The sequence below is a fragment of the Falco biarmicus genome, chromosome 9, assembly GCF_023638135.1.
Source record: "Falco biarmicus isolate bFalBia1 chromosome 9, bFalBia1.pri, whole genome shotgun sequence".
Lineage (NCBI taxonomy): Eukaryota > Metazoa > Chordata > Aves > Falconiformes > Falconidae > Falco > Falco biarmicus.
Genome location: NC_079296.1, coordinates 31,282,127 through 31,300,064, shown reverse-complemented (window position 1 = coordinate 31,300,064; position 17,938 = coordinate 31,282,127). Strand labels below are relative to the sequence as shown.

The window sequence follows — 17,938 nt, the reverse complement described above, 5'->3', positions numbered from 1 at the left end:
TTCACTGGTGACACTATATGACCAAAGGGTCAGTGTCTCACTTTGCAAAATGGTTCATTAGCTGAACAAATTAACCATGGCTGGTGCCACTTCTGTCCCTTTCCCTTCCAAGGCAAACAACAGGCCTGTTTCATCTCCTGGCCCACAGCTGAAGCCAGTCCTCTTCCCTTGTGCTCCATGACTGTAAGTAGAGCTTGATCCAAACAAAACGGCTTCCCTCTAGACAAGGACATTCTTTACACCCGATACAAGTTCCTGGGGATAAATACCCTCCAGAAAGTCAGCCCTTCAACTAACTCACTGTTTGTAGGGGAAATGCAGGAGGACTTGACACCTACATTATGAATTTTTAACACTTGCAAGGGGAAATGTAATAGTAATATATCTGAAAGAAGCCAGAGTACCCCCTAAATTCACCTAGGAAAGGATTGCAGCTGTGCAGCTACCTTGCAACCTGGGAGACCATAGGGGAGGTAAGTATTGAATTTTCTGGAAAACCAGTAAAAAAGGGTTGGGCAAGCAGCAATGGAAACATCATGGGGACTGCTGATCCCACCTTGGGACATGAAGAGGGACTAGACATTGTATTGCAGAAGCACTTCTGAGTGATTCATTTATGACTTGATGAAAAATATGATTAGAGACATCAGAGCAGCTGTTTATCATGTTTTTCACTGACAAATTAACAAATTACCCTTTCCATCATCCCGAATGATGTTCTCTACTTTGTATGTAAAGCAGAACTGTTACTGTAGCTTCACTGACATCCTGTTCTTGTTTCGTTCCTTTCCTTCCCCCACTACCCAAAGGCATCATATTATTTGAAACGGTGTTCCCAAGAAAACATTCCTTTCATCTGATGTTCTTCTAAATGCTCATCAGTCCATGATGAAACACAAGTTCTTCTGAAGACACTTGTGAGTTAATTGGCTGAAAAGGCTTGTCCTCATGTAGGAGGATTCTACTTTGTTTGTAGCCCAGCTGCCTAAAGACACGGAACATGTCCTTCTGCCCATGGTCATCAAGCCAATTTCAGTGAGGACTGAGCCCTCAGGCTGACTACAACTAATGCAGCAGTTAGGCAAAGATCTCCAAAGATACCATGTTTTCAGAGACGATGAAAATGGCTTGGGAGAAGCAAGAACCCTTGTTTTTTCCCTCACTGCGAGAAAGATGATATGATGTGCTCAAGCCTTCTTTAGCACCAGAGTCCCTAGAGAAGCCATACCAACTCTGAGCAACTAATCTAGAGTAAGATGGGTTTCATGCTGCTCACTGAAAAACAGAGTTAGGACAGTCTGTAGAGTTAAAGTTAACATAAACCAAATGAAGAGCAATAGCAGAGACAGTGCTCTTGAGAGTATGTTGAGAGAAGCTGGACACTTCCTCCTCTTCATCCTAAAAGATTACATTTGGAGCATTCCTAAAGTTGGGCAACAGTACAGGTCAAGGTCTATCACAGCCTCAGGAAGCTGGAACACCCAGGTCCCAGCTAAACATCCTAACCACTGATTTGTAGGTACTTCTCAGACTGTCTTGCTCCATGGTGTATTTTGGGTTTGTGAATTTAACCAGATCTTTTTCATCACAAAGATTTCCCCACTTCTGAAGGACTGCCAAATCAGCACTTAAACACGCTCTACAATACATGCTGCCAACTCATGACACTCAGAGGTACTACCCTGAAGTGCTCATTGTATTTTGACTTCCTTTTATCTGCGCAGGTTTCTGCCAGTGAATCAGTCTGCTAGTGGCGACAGACCAGGAACTGCGGCAGAAGACACAAGCAAGGCAGTCCAAGCAGAGGTAAGTTGCTTGTGCTTATGTGTTCATGGTCTTTTTTTCTCTGCTGCTTGCCTCCATAAAGGGTTTGGTTTTGTGCAGTTGCTTGTAAGAATAGACAGCTTTTTGCTTCTCAGATCTGTAAACCTATTGCTGAGCACAGAAGTGCTTGTTTGCTCAAGTTAGAAGACAAAGACATTTGGCCCACTCAAAAGGGAAAAAAAAACAAAAACCCAACTATTAAATTTTCCTTTACTTGTTTTCTTCAGTCTGAGAACAAGGGAATGAATGTCCCAGTATTGCAACAGCATGTGTAAACTGGACCTCCTGCTCTTGCAGTTTTAAGGTATGGTTTCTTAGAGTAAGGCAGCAGATTCTCATGATTTTAGTCACAATTGCTTCTCTGGTTGGTGTATGTATACCTTACAGCTTACATGACATAAATCTTAGAGTGCTTAAAGCACAAGGATAGAAAGATGAATTTCTGGAGGGCTTGGATTTTGTATCTTAGTCTCACTATATCTTAGAAATTCCTGAAGAACTTTTGAGAGTATGTTTCTTTCTAACCCTTTTTCCTTCTAAGTATATTCATTTATGATAGTTTACTTTGCCCAGTATTTCCTTAAGACTTCATCTTCCTACATAAAAACATCTGTTCATGTCTCCTAACTGTCTTTATTCTGAAAGTTTAAGGGACCGCTGGCCTGCCGAGATTGATATTACTTAGCCTGCTGTACTTGATTTAAAAGGTGAATACCTGGAAGTCCATGAGCCATGCCAGCTCAGCCAGGTGATCACAAAGTGCATTGAGAAAAGTTTGCCCTACCAAGAGTAATAATTTAGCCTTTGAATTGCCTCAACTAGTCTTGGTGGTGATTTGAAAACAAGCTGAGACACTAGGAGAACTTTTTTTCCCAAATAAGATTCCCCGTGCAGGGAGAGGGAGGCATATTTTACTCCCACTAAAACAGAACAGAACAGCAGAAAGCAAAAAAAGAGTGTTTTGCTGACTGAGTATGTAGTTGTGAGGCTTCCTGTTTTGACAACAAAAATTAAGTAGTATTTGATATACAAAGGGAATCAAATGGAGTGTGTTTTGATGCCAAGTTTAAAATTTTGGGTGTTTCCAAATGCTGCTTCATTCCAACTGCCTGATGACTCATGAGTTTCTTTAAATTTGTTCAGTGAAATTTAAAGGTTAAACTGAAGACCAGAAAAAATTCAAAACTCCTTCTCCTATAAGGAGATTTAGAGAATGCAAAAATCTCTTGGTTACTCCCCCTCACTCCCACAAATCCTGCTCATCTTCCCCATTACTTGCCAGGGACTTGATCTGTAGCTCCATTTCCAAGTCCAAATAAACTTCACAGAGTGGCGTGCCTTGTCATAGCAGATGTCTTATGCTAGAAGCAGACTCCAGAAACATGTGGCTGCATGAGAGCCTCTGCTCTTCATTACAAATTGAATTTTCCATGTCTAGTGGACCTGGCAATGCCTGGTTTCAGAAAGACTTGCTTCCTGAATCTGCTTAACTTCCTAATGCAAACTACAATACAGGCAGGTATCCTACGAAATTCTCTCACAAACCCCGATGCCCAGCCATGCATGCTGTGGCTACTTTGAAGCTACATGGACACTGACTAGCTGGCTAGTTCACTCTTGCTGACTGCTCAGCTGGTTACAGAACATACAACAGTTGCCTTCTGCCTGCTTTCCCCCCAGCCAGGCACTAACCCTGCTGAATAGCTCTCCGAAGCAAACAGTCCTCAGGAGATCCTGCAAACCCCATCATCTTACAGGCTTGTATCTCACTGCTGAACCTGCCAGATATATACCAATGACAAAAAAGTCAATTACAGGATGGACTGAAAGATGAACTAACATAAACACACTGCAGTCATAGAAACATGCCTTCTTCTTCTGAGGAAATCAAGCCTACACGAGCAGTAATGTCCCCAGTCATTACTGGTGAGGCAACTTTACAAGACACCTTGATGAGCTGAAGCCTTACGCTGCATTACGTGTCCCTTTTGTCCCATGGATTCTATTGTTGAATATTTAGGTAGCCTGCCTGATCTTTATGGTCCTTATCCACATGCAGAATGGCTACTACTTTTCTTTTCACAGCCCTCACTCTGTCCTCACACCTGCAGGCACAGCATACAACAATTGGATGTATAAGGGCTTTTCCAGAATGTGCAAGCACAGTCCTAAACTTCATGGATGAATAATTTTTGTATAGGTCTTCAGATTGGAAAGAAAAATCCTATCCTAACTACTTGCAGCTCTCTCATAGGCAAGGAGCACTGAGCATGTCAGACCTTCTCTTGCTCTCCAAAGAGTTTTAACTAATAGTCCCACACCCAGTAACCTTCCGGGACACTGAACCTGCTCTTCCCTTTTCTAGGGAGCGTTTGAGTCAAAATTTGCATGTTGAAAAAAAAGTCTGGGAAGCTCTCAGAAAGCAGTGTTCCTGCAGTCAGTGACTGGGTTCTAGAAAATAAAGACTGAAACTTGGAAGCATATCTGCTGTAAATGGAGTTGGCGTGAAGTGCTGTTAGACTGCACTCTGCAATTTCTATTCAGAAAAGCTAATCTGGTACCATCAGTCAACCCAGGAAAGGGAAAGGTCTCACATCCTCATGACCAAGACAAGATTTGCAATATGGACAGTCATTTCTAAGAGATAAAGGAGACAGGCCCTTGGCAATGTGAAGGCAATCTCAGGATCCATTGTTCATTGCTCTAAAACCAAATCATTCTGCAGTTCCTCAGCTGATGGCAGCCATTGATTTTGAGAGACAGAAACTTCGGGCTCAGAAGTAGCAGTAGGAAAAATGCAGTTATCTGGGGATAGCAGAACAGGTTCTCGGAAGAAGTGGGCACCGAGGGGCTGGTGAAGAATCCCAAGGGGATGGTAAATGGAGACCTAGATGACTCAGTTTCAGTCTGAAAGGCTGACTGGGAACTGGCTCATGGGGCTTCTGGGGAGCCACACAGGGTCACCTTGTTCACTTCGTATTGTCAGAGGAACTCATTTCAAAGAGACCTTGACCCTGGTCTGGGTCACATTACCCCATGGAGCTTTCAGCACAGGCTGGCACTGATCTAGTGCAAGCATATTCCATCTCTTCCCCCTGAATCACCCCTGGCTCCTGCACAACCCTTCACGAGCCTCACTGGCTGATGCCTCACCCCAGCACGCCACTGAACAGCACCAAGAATGGCATTTGATCTCAAAGGTAGAGAAGGCAGGTGGAAACAGAGCCCATACCAAACCTCTCTCACCTCATTCCTGAGGAGACAGGAAATAAAGAGTGCTTTCTTCTCCTCTTACCTCTCCTGCTGGAAGAGAAGTAGAGGCAGATAAAGACAGACAAGCAGGGTGATGATCATCTCAGATACTCACACTTCTTTGTCAAGCTTCTGCTAGACTCGTGCCAAGAGCTGGCCCTCTCTGCCAACCGCAGCTCCCTTGCCATCTGCAGAGTGCTTGTGCATGTTCTCACACGGTATCCCCAAGTGTTCTCCTCACCTGTTCTGCAACCCTCCCTACAGCATGAGCCATAGACAGTCCCTCCTCACACAGGTATATTCTTGCATTCCCTTGGGGAACAGACCTTGGGCAACCTTCAGGAGACACCCTACTTGGGTCTTCCTGTGGAATTCCACGCCACTTTTCCTAATGCAAACACCCTTGAATGTGCTCTTTCACACAGCCCCAAGATGTGGCGCCTCCTCGTGCTGCTCTTCTCCCAAGGAATTGCCTTTTCAGAAGGATTCACAACACCCTCCACTCTGAATTCACACACAAGCCAGTACGGGAAGACTCACAACCCTGAATGCTTTATGAACGTTGTAAGTTGGGTCACTTTCTTTCCCTTTCTTTCTAAATTGTCTCTCCCAGTACCACTACCACTGCTCCATCACTAACAGTCCCTGTCAGGAGACTAAGAAAGGCCCCTTCTACATTTGCCTCTTTCCCAACCTGCCTTTTCCAAACCCGCTGCACTGGAGTCAACACTGCAATGAGGGCTGGCTCTGAATGTGCTAGGAACAGACGCGATTCTTGTGCATTGCACAAGGACAGACACATAGCACTGCAATGGAGAGTGCTGGCTTCTACTTTTAGATCCAAGGCCAGGCAACTCCCTAGAACTTCCTGAGGGACACTGGGCATTCAGGCTACTGAATTTTGACCCCAGCAACAGGATTCTGCCCTGAACTGTGGCCAGAGCACAGATTGCATGCTCCAGTCCATACCAAAGTGAACAAAAGATTTCTCTGCCTGCATTTAGAGTAAACCCCAACAGATATATGATGAACACGTGGCTGGGCCATGCCTCATAACACTTGTTTGCGGTCATCTTTCTCAACACATGTTGGTATTTTGGGCTACCACATAAAGAAGGGAAGAGTACAAACCTGGCAATAGGACAAAGATTCCTCCAGCACTATAATAGAGAGCACCAGCCTAGAAGAAACCTTGACGTTCCTGTCCAAACAGTTAGAGCTGCCAGAAAGGATTCCTTTGCAGTTGAGGCATAATCTGGTTTCTACTCTCAAGGGAAGCAAAGTCTTCCCCTTCTGTAACAGCCTATTTGCTCAGTACAGTAGTAAAGGAGGATGAACCCCTCCTGCAAACAGCAGATTCTCACAACACAAAGTAATCCAAGACACCTTGCTCTGAATCACCAAAGATTTCCTCATAGTGCATGCAAAATGAGGTGTAGGTGGTCTCACGAGTTTCTTAGTGACAAGAGCTCCACCCTTGTTTGCCTTACCTGTGCAGCTTGCCTAATCACACTTTGGCAAGAAAAGATTCATTATGGACCAAAACCCACAGCTTTTGGCACTGTCTAATACAGATACTGCTGCATGTTTACTCTCTAGAAAGGTAGGATCTGTATCACTCATGTAAAACATGACAAACTATCTCCCAAAAGGTTAGTCACTCAATACAGTTCTGCTTTGGCCCATAATATGGAGTCCAATACCAGACAACCACCACCTAAGCAGGTCTGAAGAAGACTTTGATGCATCTTTTTAGAAGACCTGTGATATTTATTCTCAGCCATGGCCCCTGTGGCCAGGGGCCTTGCACTACCATCACAGAACAGCCCACATCCACACCGCTCAGCTTGGTTACCCTCCAAAGCAGAATGGCTTTATGTGAGCTGCTTAATAGCATCATCCCTGAGGTCTGAAAGAACAAAGGTACATCTAGGAGAAGTAGAGAGCACTAGAATGCTCAGGGAAAAGCTGCTCCCAGGACGGTCCTACCACATGGCACCACATAAAAGCAAGTTGCAGGGCCCAGCAACAGTCTCATTTACTGCACAGTTGAACTCCGTCATCCTGCCACTCTTATAAGACTGTGTAGTGCTTGGGTATCACTGCTACAGCAATTACTACCTAGCCAAAACCTAAACAATATGGGGTATATCAGGAAAGCTCCAACTATAACTAGGTGCTCCTACCTGAGCAAACGCAGCTCTTGGTATTTCATTTGGAGGGATACAGCATTAAAGAGCATACACAAACCACATCACACAAGCACAGCTCAGCTGCTCTCACTTCCATTTGCGTCCTCCAGCCTCCATGACGATGTTATAGCATACATCTGATCATCCCCAAAAGAGAGAGTCACAGGTCATGCTATCCTACAGGAATCTCTTCTGGGTCCCTTCCTACCAGTACAACACAGACCAGTAGAGAAAAAAGCCAGCGATATGTTATCACATTCATCCATCTTCCTGGCACATTCTTGTCTACCTTCACATTCCTGGACAGAAGCAGCCACCTTCTGTACCCATCTCTACACTGTAAATGGATGTTGACAAGCTCTCCTTTGGCTTCCAACAGAGTGAAATTATCAGATATCATGGATACCCCAGTGAGGAATATCAAGTTACCACAGAGGATGGATACATTCTTGGTGTTTTCAGAATTCCTGCTGGGAGGAACAGCCAAAACACAGGTGTGACACAGGTGTTATAGGACATATGGAAAGTCTGAAAGCCAGCTCTTACGTGGGTCCCCCATCTTTCCCCTTTGCACATGCAATAGCATGTTCTACACCTTTCCTTAGCAGGAGCACCTAGTCAAGAATGTGGCCTGAATTCTGAATCCAGCTGAAGCCCACACATTCAGTGTCTCTTATCCTCATTTCAGACTTTTTCTAATAATTTTGTCATATCCCAGTTTTTTTCTTTCCTGTGGGCTGAGGGAGGGTTTGGTACACTGGATTTGGGGAGTGTTTGCATTAACACCCTAAGTAATATGCATTTAAAATAGAAGCCTGACAACAGTTTCTCAGGTTGGGCATATGAATATTAATTCCTAGCCTTCTGAAGGACAGAGATATTCTCAAGGAATGTCATAAAAGATCAGGTCATCAATGAAAATCAAATGCATTAAATGTGTTTCATCACTTATTCTGAATGGAATAAATATTTATGCTGGAATTTCAGGTGCCCTGGATTCTGCTACTTTGTTTAATACTCCTTGTTAGAATTGTAGAATAATTTATTTTAAATGTCTCCTCCTATCTGTATCTCCTTCTTTGGATATCTGGACCTCCTTACTCTCAAAGTAAGGTTAACCAAAGTTAATCAAGGGCCTCTCAGCCCTGCTCAGTTGGTAACTGAATGAACCTAAGGGTAGATACGCTTATTTGCAACAATTATTCTGTCTTACATACACTGTTATGTCTTCAGCAGTTTTTGGCTATGGGTAGATGGTTTCAATGTAGGGGCGTCTATGGTGGCTTTACAGTGCAAGAGGAGGTGGGACAGGCCTTCTTATTAAATTCTTTATTTGCCATCCTGTCATGAAATGGTTATGAAATGTCATGAAACAATTCCTGCTTACATGGAAAAAATCCTTCAGGTTTCTCAAAGCAATATCTGTGCATAGTTCTCCTGGGAACTTCCTGAAGAACGAAAGATCTAATACCTCTCCCAAACTAAACTCTTCACCTCAATCTTAAACACACATTAACTACTGCTCCAATATAAGAATACTTTCATCTTTTCCAGGGAAAAAGCCTGTAGTGTTCCTACAGCATGCTCTTCTAGGAGACGCTACCCACTGGATTTCTAACCTGCCCAACAACAGCTTGGGCTTCCTGCTTGCAGATGCTGGCTATGATGTCTGGATGGGAAACAGCCGAGGGAACACTTGGTCTTTAAAACATAAGACCCTTAATCCCAGCCAGAAAGAGTTCTGGCAGTTCAGGTACTCTGTAGAGGGAGAATTACTCAAGACAGAAACTTGGAGGCAACTAGATAGCTTCAGCCTGATAGTCTTTACCTAAATCAGCATCAGAACAGGGTCTACACCAACCAAGGAGAGTAAAGAACCAGATAAAGAAGGATGGTCACTGCTACTCAGAGTTGGGTGCATCAGCTGGGGAGGAGATTTCAGACACTGGGAGATTGAACGGAATGTAGAGGAAAAGGGAGACAGCGCTGTGAGAAGGAGACCAAGAACCTCTACTGCAGCAGACTGAGCAGCCTTGTCTAGAAATTTCTGATCTCTCACAGCTGAATTAAACCAAGAGAGAAATAAGTTTTATAACCCATGCTGGTGAAAGCAAGGATGAAATTCAGTTCCCCAAGGGCTGCAGCTGACAGGTGAAACTGGCATCTCCTTTGCAGAGAGCCCAAGGCATCAGGCAGCCTGGCAGTACAGCTGTGTCCCTCTGCCCCCTTCCCCAGCTCAAGCAAGAATGCAGACAAAGTGAGCAACCTCATCTTTCAATGGGTCCTGGTTGGTGCACTGAACAAAGCTGACATTCAGTAACTCACACTGTGATAGCCAAATTACCTGCTTTTTGTGTTTCTCCTCTGCAGCTTCGATGAGATGGGTAAATATGATATTCCAGCAGAGCTGCACTTCATCATGAACACAACTGGACAGGAGGATGTATATTATGTTGGTCACTCTGAAGGCACAACAGCAGGTAATGTCAGGACACTCACGGTTCACAACCATTCATCTTCCTATCTGATCAGTAGGTGGGTCTCCTATTAATTCAGTTGTTTTTCTTTTTTGTGGAGAGCTAGCAAACATAGAAGTGCTTTCTGAACTGAGATTTGGCAAATACGCAAAACTTTTCTAAAAACAGCTTTGGTTACCCTTAATAAGCAAAGAAACCTAGTAGCAGATCCAAACAGAGTTCAGCTTTTAAAATAATGAGAGACATGATGGTGATTATTTACTGGGTACTTCAGGTACTGGCACTGGGTATTTTTCTTAAATTCTCAGCAACAGGCATTTGCATAAAGTTCATCTTTCATATTAAGGCATGCATTTATTTTCCTTGTGAACAGGAAGGAATAACTAAAATGATAAAACAGCACCTATAGTACATAATTTCAAATAACAGGAGAAAAGGAAAAAGAACTCAGCATTACTAAGTCATGTGACTTGATGGCAATATTACAATTTAAAGCATAGTTCATGAGTAGCTATAACTGGCCACATTATTGTTTTAAAACATATTGGCAGAGACTGAAAATTAGGAAGGAAAAAAACACTAATAACTTATTTTCTCTTAATGCCAGCCTTTAGCATGAACTCACTTTATAGCCTCTGAATGCAACTCACTTTCAGCATCAGCTGAAAGTTCCTGACGTTTATGGTTTATGTGTAAGATCCATGAATGGACATTGAATAGAAATGAGCAATTTCCAGTTCATTAGTGTAAACAACCCAGAAAAAAAAGAGAAGTAAATGTGGTAAAATCATCTAATGTCACAGCTCCAGACCTTTTCTTTCTCTTCCTCTCATAAGAGTATTTAAAGACCCTTTTGGCAAAATGATCTATCTGGGCTTTCTTCAGCTGCTGTGATGCAAACAATCAGTTGAAAACACTCAAAGCTCCTGGTATTCAGCTAATTATTCTACAGTTTCATGGAAGCATAAACATAAACCTTCAGAGATCAGAATCTGAAAAACTCATTTTAGAGGGAATTGATTTTATCATGTAAACCTCATTGACATGTTTCCTACAAAAGCTGTAATGATAAAGACAATGTCCAGACATGCTTTAAACCTCAGAACGAACTTTGCCTCCCAAATAAAGTTCATTTCAAAACTTAGCTTTAACGCTTGCCGTACTTAAAACATGCAGCACAGACAAACATGGACAACACACAATCTAGCGTAATTTCTTGTTTGCTGCCAACTGCTTATTTATTTATTTTGCCTGTGGAAGATGTCATCACTAACTCAGGCGGTCTTTTGTGTTTGCAGCCTTCATAGCATTTTCTACACACCCTGAGCTGGCTAAACGGGTGAAAATGTTCTCTGCTCTGGCCCCAGTAATCACAGGCGTGGATGCTACAAGCCCTCTGATTAAGATAGCAAGGATTCCTGAACCACTGATCAGAGTATGTAATCTTTCCTTCTAAAAGGCCCTATGTCTGACTTACCTTCGCAGGGTTCACTCAACCTAAGACGAAGTGTTCCCAGACAGGTAGGATGCTGATACTGAGCTTAGGATAAATCAAGTGCTCTTGAAAAATCTGTTCCCAGACTTTGTGGGGAAAATAGTGGAGATACAGGGCTTGTAGGGGCAGATCCCAGTGAATTAGGAGACTTGTGAAACTGTCTCATCATAGGACTCTTGCCGTTAACTTTTGCTGGTCTTGTGCAGGAGGAACTAAACCAAAGCTACAATAACAGCCGTGACAATCTCTGGGACTTCAGAAAGGAGTGAGCATTGAGGTCACTACACTAGAAACGGAAGATGGCTTCCTCCAGGATTCATGCCAGTAATACGAAGGAGGAAGGATATATGATGCACTATGGGAAAGAAGATGTTTTAAGGGTACTGGGAGGGCAAGCTGTTCTGGCAATCTTTGAATACTGAGTCAGGAGGCTAGGCTATTAGCATCAGTTTGCTGCAGAAAATGCTCCTGCAACAAGAAAAATGTATTGCACTTTTCCCTTCCGTCAGTTACTACTTGGCTGCAAAGGAACCATGCGCCAGAATGAATTTCTGAAAGGACCCGCAACACAGCTCTGTACAAGCCTGGATAAGTTTTGTGGTCATATACTCTGTAACATAGCTGGAGGCAACATCAGAAATCTGAACACAGTAAGTATGTGCAAGAACACCTACTCAAAGTAAAAGTGATTTGGGAAGCTACATTTGTGCACTCTGTCCTTATCTAGCAACTGTTACGCATATAAACGTACACAAACCACAACGTGGTTCTTAGCAGACCAAGGGAATGCCAGGAAATTGTATGGTGCAAACAGTGCCAAACAGGACTAGAGCTAATGATGGATGGGATCAACAACTAGGCACATTCCAATCCCAGAAAGAAAGGATGGAATTCAGTCTGGAGCTATGTCACACACGGCAACAGATGTTCCCCCTTTCTGGGCTAAGCCAACCAGATTTTGGTCATACGCAGATACTCTTTAAAAAAAGCCAATGAATGATGGAGTCAGACTTGTTGGTAATACAGTTCCCAGTTTCCTTCTTTAGCATGTGGGGACCACGGTCCTCTGAGTACTGGAATAATTAAAAGACAGGAAAAAGCTCCTTTTCTCTTCCCACTTTTCAGACTACTTGCATCAGAACTTGGTCCCAAAGCACTACTCTAAGGGGCATTTTCCCATTGCTGTTATCCTTAGAAATGGGCCCAACAGCTCAATCCACGACAGTACACCTACAGAAAGTCCTTCCACTGTGCCTGAGGAGTGCAACACACCTGCAGTGGGAGTCACAAAGACTAGTGCATCAGTGAGAGGGGACAGGAGAGGCAGGAGAGTTGTCCCAATGCTTGCCAACACAGGGATGCTGTAGTGTGTCTTAAATCTACTTTACAGTGTCCAAACTGTATAGGACCTGGCCTGTGTAATATTTATTACCATAATATCTGTAAAGACTGGGGTCCATTGTTCTCCATTTATAACTACACATAAAAGCACATACGGGAAAGCACTGAGAATCAAAGGTTCAATGCAAAATCAATTAAAGACATTGTAGCTCTTTTGAATTGCAGAGCTAAACCATTAAGGATCTTTCCTGTCTTGGGTTAACTCACTAATGTGGTTCTAATCACTAATGGGCAAGATAACAAGTCTGAGGAGGAATCTAGAGAGATGGAATTGGAAAATCTCCGTAACAGAAGTATAAAAATACAAATAGAAGAAAAAGCAATTTGTTCTGTAAGCTGGCTTCATTAGCTTAATGAGTGTAAAGTGTACACTTACGGTGTAGTAAAGGACTAAAGTGAAGAGAAAAACAAATCTTGAAAAGACTTATACATGCACAAAGGTCTGCTGTGAGGTGAGAAATCTACTTTGAAAGGATTGGGGTGGGGGGTGGGGGTGTTCCCTGCTGTTGCTGAACCATAGGATCCCACAGTAGTACTATCTTCATGGAACAGACTCACTTTCATGGAGAAAGCGTGCAGATGCATTCTATTAACCAGCTATTCCTAAGTCTGCTTTTCACTTGTCTGTCTGATATTTGAAAAATAACCTGTTAAAATGGGGGTTTAACACAGCAGCAGTATGTTGTTCAGGTCTCTCACAGCTTTATTGTGTCACAACAGTGGATCACTGCCTTTGTAACACTTCTGTTTTCTCTTCAGAGTCGGATAGATATATACGTAGCACATTCCCCTGCTGGAACGTCAGTACAGAACATTCTTCATTGGCATCAGGTATAACTGCGCACTGACATATAAACAGACTCTTAATACTGCTTTTTTGTGCAACCAGTAGCCTACAGGGAAGTCCAGAGGTGATGGGTCTGGGAAACTGCCCATCACACCTTCTCACGTGCTCACCAGTCACAGCGGGAGCACTGTTTTCCATGGCTCACCAGACTATTGCCTGAACTGCTCCTTTGGTATCAGGTACTGACATTTCCCCAGGGCATATCTAGCTTCTCTGCATGTTGGGCTCTAATGGCTTCCAGCCTTCGTATTTATTTATGAAGACATTTGCCTTGAAAGCTGCAGAAGTGAACACAAGCACGGTCTAGGCACTTGGCAGGCAGTAGGAGGATCACGGAAACTTGAGCAGCCAGGGGACGAGCCAGACAAAGAAGTGATCTGGGTTAAAACTTTTCTTCCAGAGGGTTAATTGTAGCCTGGATCACCGCCCAAAGCTAGTTAACTGCACTAACACCTCTGCTGCTACAATGGCAAAGTGGGGAAATGTCTTACACTACTACATACATGACAAGCAACACCACTACAGGGATGTTCCCAACAGCCAGTTTTTTCCAAAGCCCTTTAAAGTCATTCTTGCCGCTGTCCAGATCCTGGATTCGAGTTCTCTAAAGGTGAGTTTCCATGTATGCACTGGCAGATCTGAGCTTGTTCTGCTCATGGTCTGAATCAGACCAGCACAAGACAGCTCCAGCCAAGAAACTAGACACATCACTGCATGTGTCCCAGTACACCTGCTGAGCCAGGATATATCCGCACACATCTTATAAGCAGACTCCTCATTTCTGCGAACACTTAATATGGGGAAGAGTATAGGTGTGCTCCTGAGAACACCCCTCACAAAAATTCCCAGCAGTCAGTCCTGCAGGATACACCTACCCAGAGCCAGGAAACTGGGACAAAACCATCCACGACCAGCCTGTTTTGCCAGCCTCTAACAAAGTCAAGGGGCTACAAAGCAAACACAGATACAGCAGCAGAGAAGAAAATAGCACAGGCAACACAGCAAGCAGATCTCTAGCACATTCCCAGCTACCTGAAACCTTGAAGTCAAGGTTTTTTAAGCTGACAGACACTGACTTTCTCTCAACCTGTGTTACCTACAACCACTCACAAACAAAATTACTTGTCAGGTTAGTGCGAAAAATAAAACAAAAGTGACAAAAAAATCTCAAACAATAAACTCCAGACAAATGTATACTTAACTCTTCACTCATCAGTCTTGTAGGGCACAGACCATGTCTTCTGGGCAACACAGGCTCAAGGAGGCTAATACCTTGTGTCTAATGTTTCACCTCAAAACTGCTGTCAGAGCACAACTCAAGTACAGCCAAACACTTAAGTACAGAGCATCTGCAAATGTTGCCACTGCTGTGAGCAGACCAAACTGACACGCAAAAGACAAGAAGTGTAAGGAGAGATCTTATATTACACTAGACTAGTAACAGCCCTGACATATGATAGACATTCAGGTCCTATTTCCATGTGATAACTGAACCCAAATCTGCATCGCAAACAGGGACCCCAACTTCAGTTAACTAAGGTAGTAAAGCAAAATCTTAATAAACATAACAAGAAGGACAGCTGAGGATCAGGAGAAAAAGTTAGCAAGAGTAAAGGCGATGAAACCACTTACCCTACGACCCATCCTCCGTAGCCCTGGAATCCTGCAACCAGAAGAAGGGGTGGGAGTAACTCGTGGTTAGCTGCCTGAGCCTTGGCTTCGATCACAGGCAAGAAAACACCTCCTGCACTCTGCTTCTGGATCTCTCAACACTTACATCCTATCTGCTCTTTTAACAGCTAGTAGTTAAAGACAGATTTCAAGCCTATGACTACGGCTGTAAAGAAAACATGAAGAAATACAACCAGGTAAGGCAATTCAGTTTTTCTGAGAACTCATCCTCGGCTCCTGGCAAAACTAAGAATAGAAAAGTTCAGATTTTATCCCCTGTCATTGCTACAGAAAGGGGGAGGAGAGTGGTCTGAGGTAATGTTGCACCTGAATCTAATACTTGTAAGTGTCGAAGTCTATTCACAGACAAGGCATAGACAGATTCTTGCAGACAGCTAACAAGTTCATTTTGCCTCCCCTACTGATGCAGGGATGTGTCCAATGACATGTCAATTTACCTGCCATTCCCAAAAGGCTAAGAGCCACATCCAGGCTCTAGGACTGAATGAGTATGGAGCTCTTCACTTCCCCCAAAATCCTCAAGGTCTGCCTTTCAGTTAAGGGAGGAAATGAATCTCACAGCTACAGTGACCTCTCCAATTGGCTGACAATCATTTCACTTTTAATTAGCACATTTGACTTGCAAGTGTCCTGTGCTGTATCACGACAGGCTGCTTTTCACAGACAGAAAGGCTCCAGAGTTATAATCAGTCATTTCTACTCATGCACACTGTCTCAAAAATTTTCTAGAGGGAAATTATAAATGGCCAAAGTATTACCTTGCCACTTCAGTCTCAAGCATAACAACTAAGACCAACAGTTGCACTCTGTGCCACAACAAAACTTAAAGACCTTCCCACCCTAAATATACACATTATTAAGCTCCACAGTCCTTGCCTGATAAACACAGACACTGTGCTTTCCATATCCCAACCTGTGGAAGGGCACAACCGAATGGTAAACTGCAGGACAACTCTTAGCCATGCATGCAGGAAAGACACAGGAATAGGATGGATTGTTCCTTTGCACTGTAGACAAAGAATGGGGTTAGGGCAATAAACGCTGGGAGGGTGGCCTTCATCCTTACTGTTTTCCTGTAGTGAGTGCAGAAGGGAAAGAGAGAGATGCTTGCAAAGAATCCTTTCTCTAAACACAACTTCTGATATAACAACATTCACTCAGATCTCCTCCTTTTCTCACAGTCTACTCCTCCTGCATACAAGATAGAGAAGATAAGCATACCAATTGCTGTTTGGAGTGGTGGAGACGACAAATTTGCAGATCCAAAAGACATAGCAAAGTTACTTCCTCGAATTACTAATCTCATTTACCATGACCATTTTCCTGCTTGGGGACATCTTGATTTCATCTGGGGCCTTGATGCAACTGAGAAAATGTATTGGAAAATCATTGAACTCATAAAAAAATACTTTTGAAACCACATGCACAGTGTTGATTCACTAGGTAAAAACCTCCAAAATTTCTATTTGGCGATAAGGGTGATACCTGGGGAAGAGGTAAATACACAGATACACATCATGGATACCAGTATAGGTATTTATCTGCACTTGTTGGTTTCTTGCTTTCCTCATTGTTTGAGGTTTTCCATGGTATTATTGTGTCTGCTGTCTTCCTGAGAAGGTTGAGGCGTACAGGAATGAAAGCTGAAAACGTGAATATATTAGAGTACACACTGCAAGAATCACTTAATTTGGACAGCTTTTATTTCTCAAAGACTGATTTTCCTAAGCCTAAACTCTGTTGTTCTTGTGTATATCCCAGGTACTCCCCAGAGACATTCCCATGCCCAGGTAGTGTCTTTCCATGAAGACCCAAAAGTGGGATTTGCTCATTTCTCTGTTGAAGTAAAACTGACCTTTGTTTAAATTAAGTAATTTATCCACTTGACAGAGAACTTGGCTTGTCTGTCCCCAGGCTGCATCCAGAGTGTTCATTATTACAGGCTGAGACAGGATGGCTTTGTTTCCTGGGCTGTTTCTGGGTGGAGACTCAAGTTCGTATTGCCCAGCCAGGACCCTTTGTAGTTGGAGTCAGCATCCAAACCAGAACAGTTACACAGAAAAATGTATCTGTGTTCTGCAACACAGGAAGAATACACTATCTTGTCCATGCGTGTAGTCTAGCAGCCATTAGCATTGCTGATCACGGCATCTATCTTCTGAACTTATGACAGCTTACAGGAAATGGCCAAAACTATCAACAAAAATAAAGATCCATTAGACCAAGAAAGCAAGATACAGCAGCATTTGAAAGGAGATTCCCCTTTACTGCTGCATTATTAAATCACAAAGCACCAGGCCACATTAATACATTGCTTACCACTGCAGGTTTTCTTCTGCCTTCACCTATGCAAGAGAAGACTCATGAATTTATTATTATTTTGGTATATGCATCCCCCTGCTGCATGCACCACTCTGAAAAGCATGGTATCCTGTCCAGTCCCATGGGAAGTATACATCTAGTTCCCACCAACAGCATTTCATTTATTGATTGTTTTTTCTTTAGTACACTGTTTATATTGCAAAAGTAGCCAAGAGACTTGTATCTCTACTGCGCCAAACATATTTTCATTATTGTTTCTTAATGCATTAAACTAACCTGGGAATTGGCTTTCGTTGTGGTCTCCAGCAACCCATTGAATCTCTTTTTTGCTGTTCCTTACATGAAAAAAGGGAGAAGATAATCCTTCCCTCGTAGCGACATAGTGAGAATTAAGGTGTGTGAAACTTGTAGCAGGGATGGAAGGAGGAAGTGGTAA

General features: G+C 43.1%; 1 protein-coding gene across 2 annotated transcripts; it reads left to right on the top strand.

The window, feature by feature from the left end:
* Positions 1-1,699: 1,699 nt before the first annotated feature.
* Positions 1,700-17,790, top strand: LOC130155367 (lysosomal acid lipase/cholesteryl ester hydrolase-like). Of its 2 annotated transcripts, none has more exons than XM_056352520.1 (10): positions 1,700-1,806; positions 5,502-5,640; positions 7,648-7,762; positions 8,823-9,021; positions 9,639-9,748; positions 11,044-11,180; positions 11,750-11,890; positions 13,401-13,472; positions 15,288-15,356; positions 16,362-17,790. In XM_056352520.1, exons 2-10 carry the CDS (start codon positions 5,509-5,511, stop codon positions 16,593-16,595), a joined length of 1,209 nt encoding a protein of 402 aa, XP_056208495.1. In that variant the 5' UTR covers positions 1,700-1,806; positions 5,502-5,508; the 3' UTR covers positions 16,596-17,790. The 2 variants fall into 2 exon arrangements, with proteins under 2 accessions (XP_056208495.1, XP_056208494.1); XM_056352519.1 differs by lacking the exon at positions 1,700-1,806 and adding an exon at positions 2,048-2,128.
* The last annotated feature ends 148 nt before the right edge of the window (positions 17,791-17,938 follow it).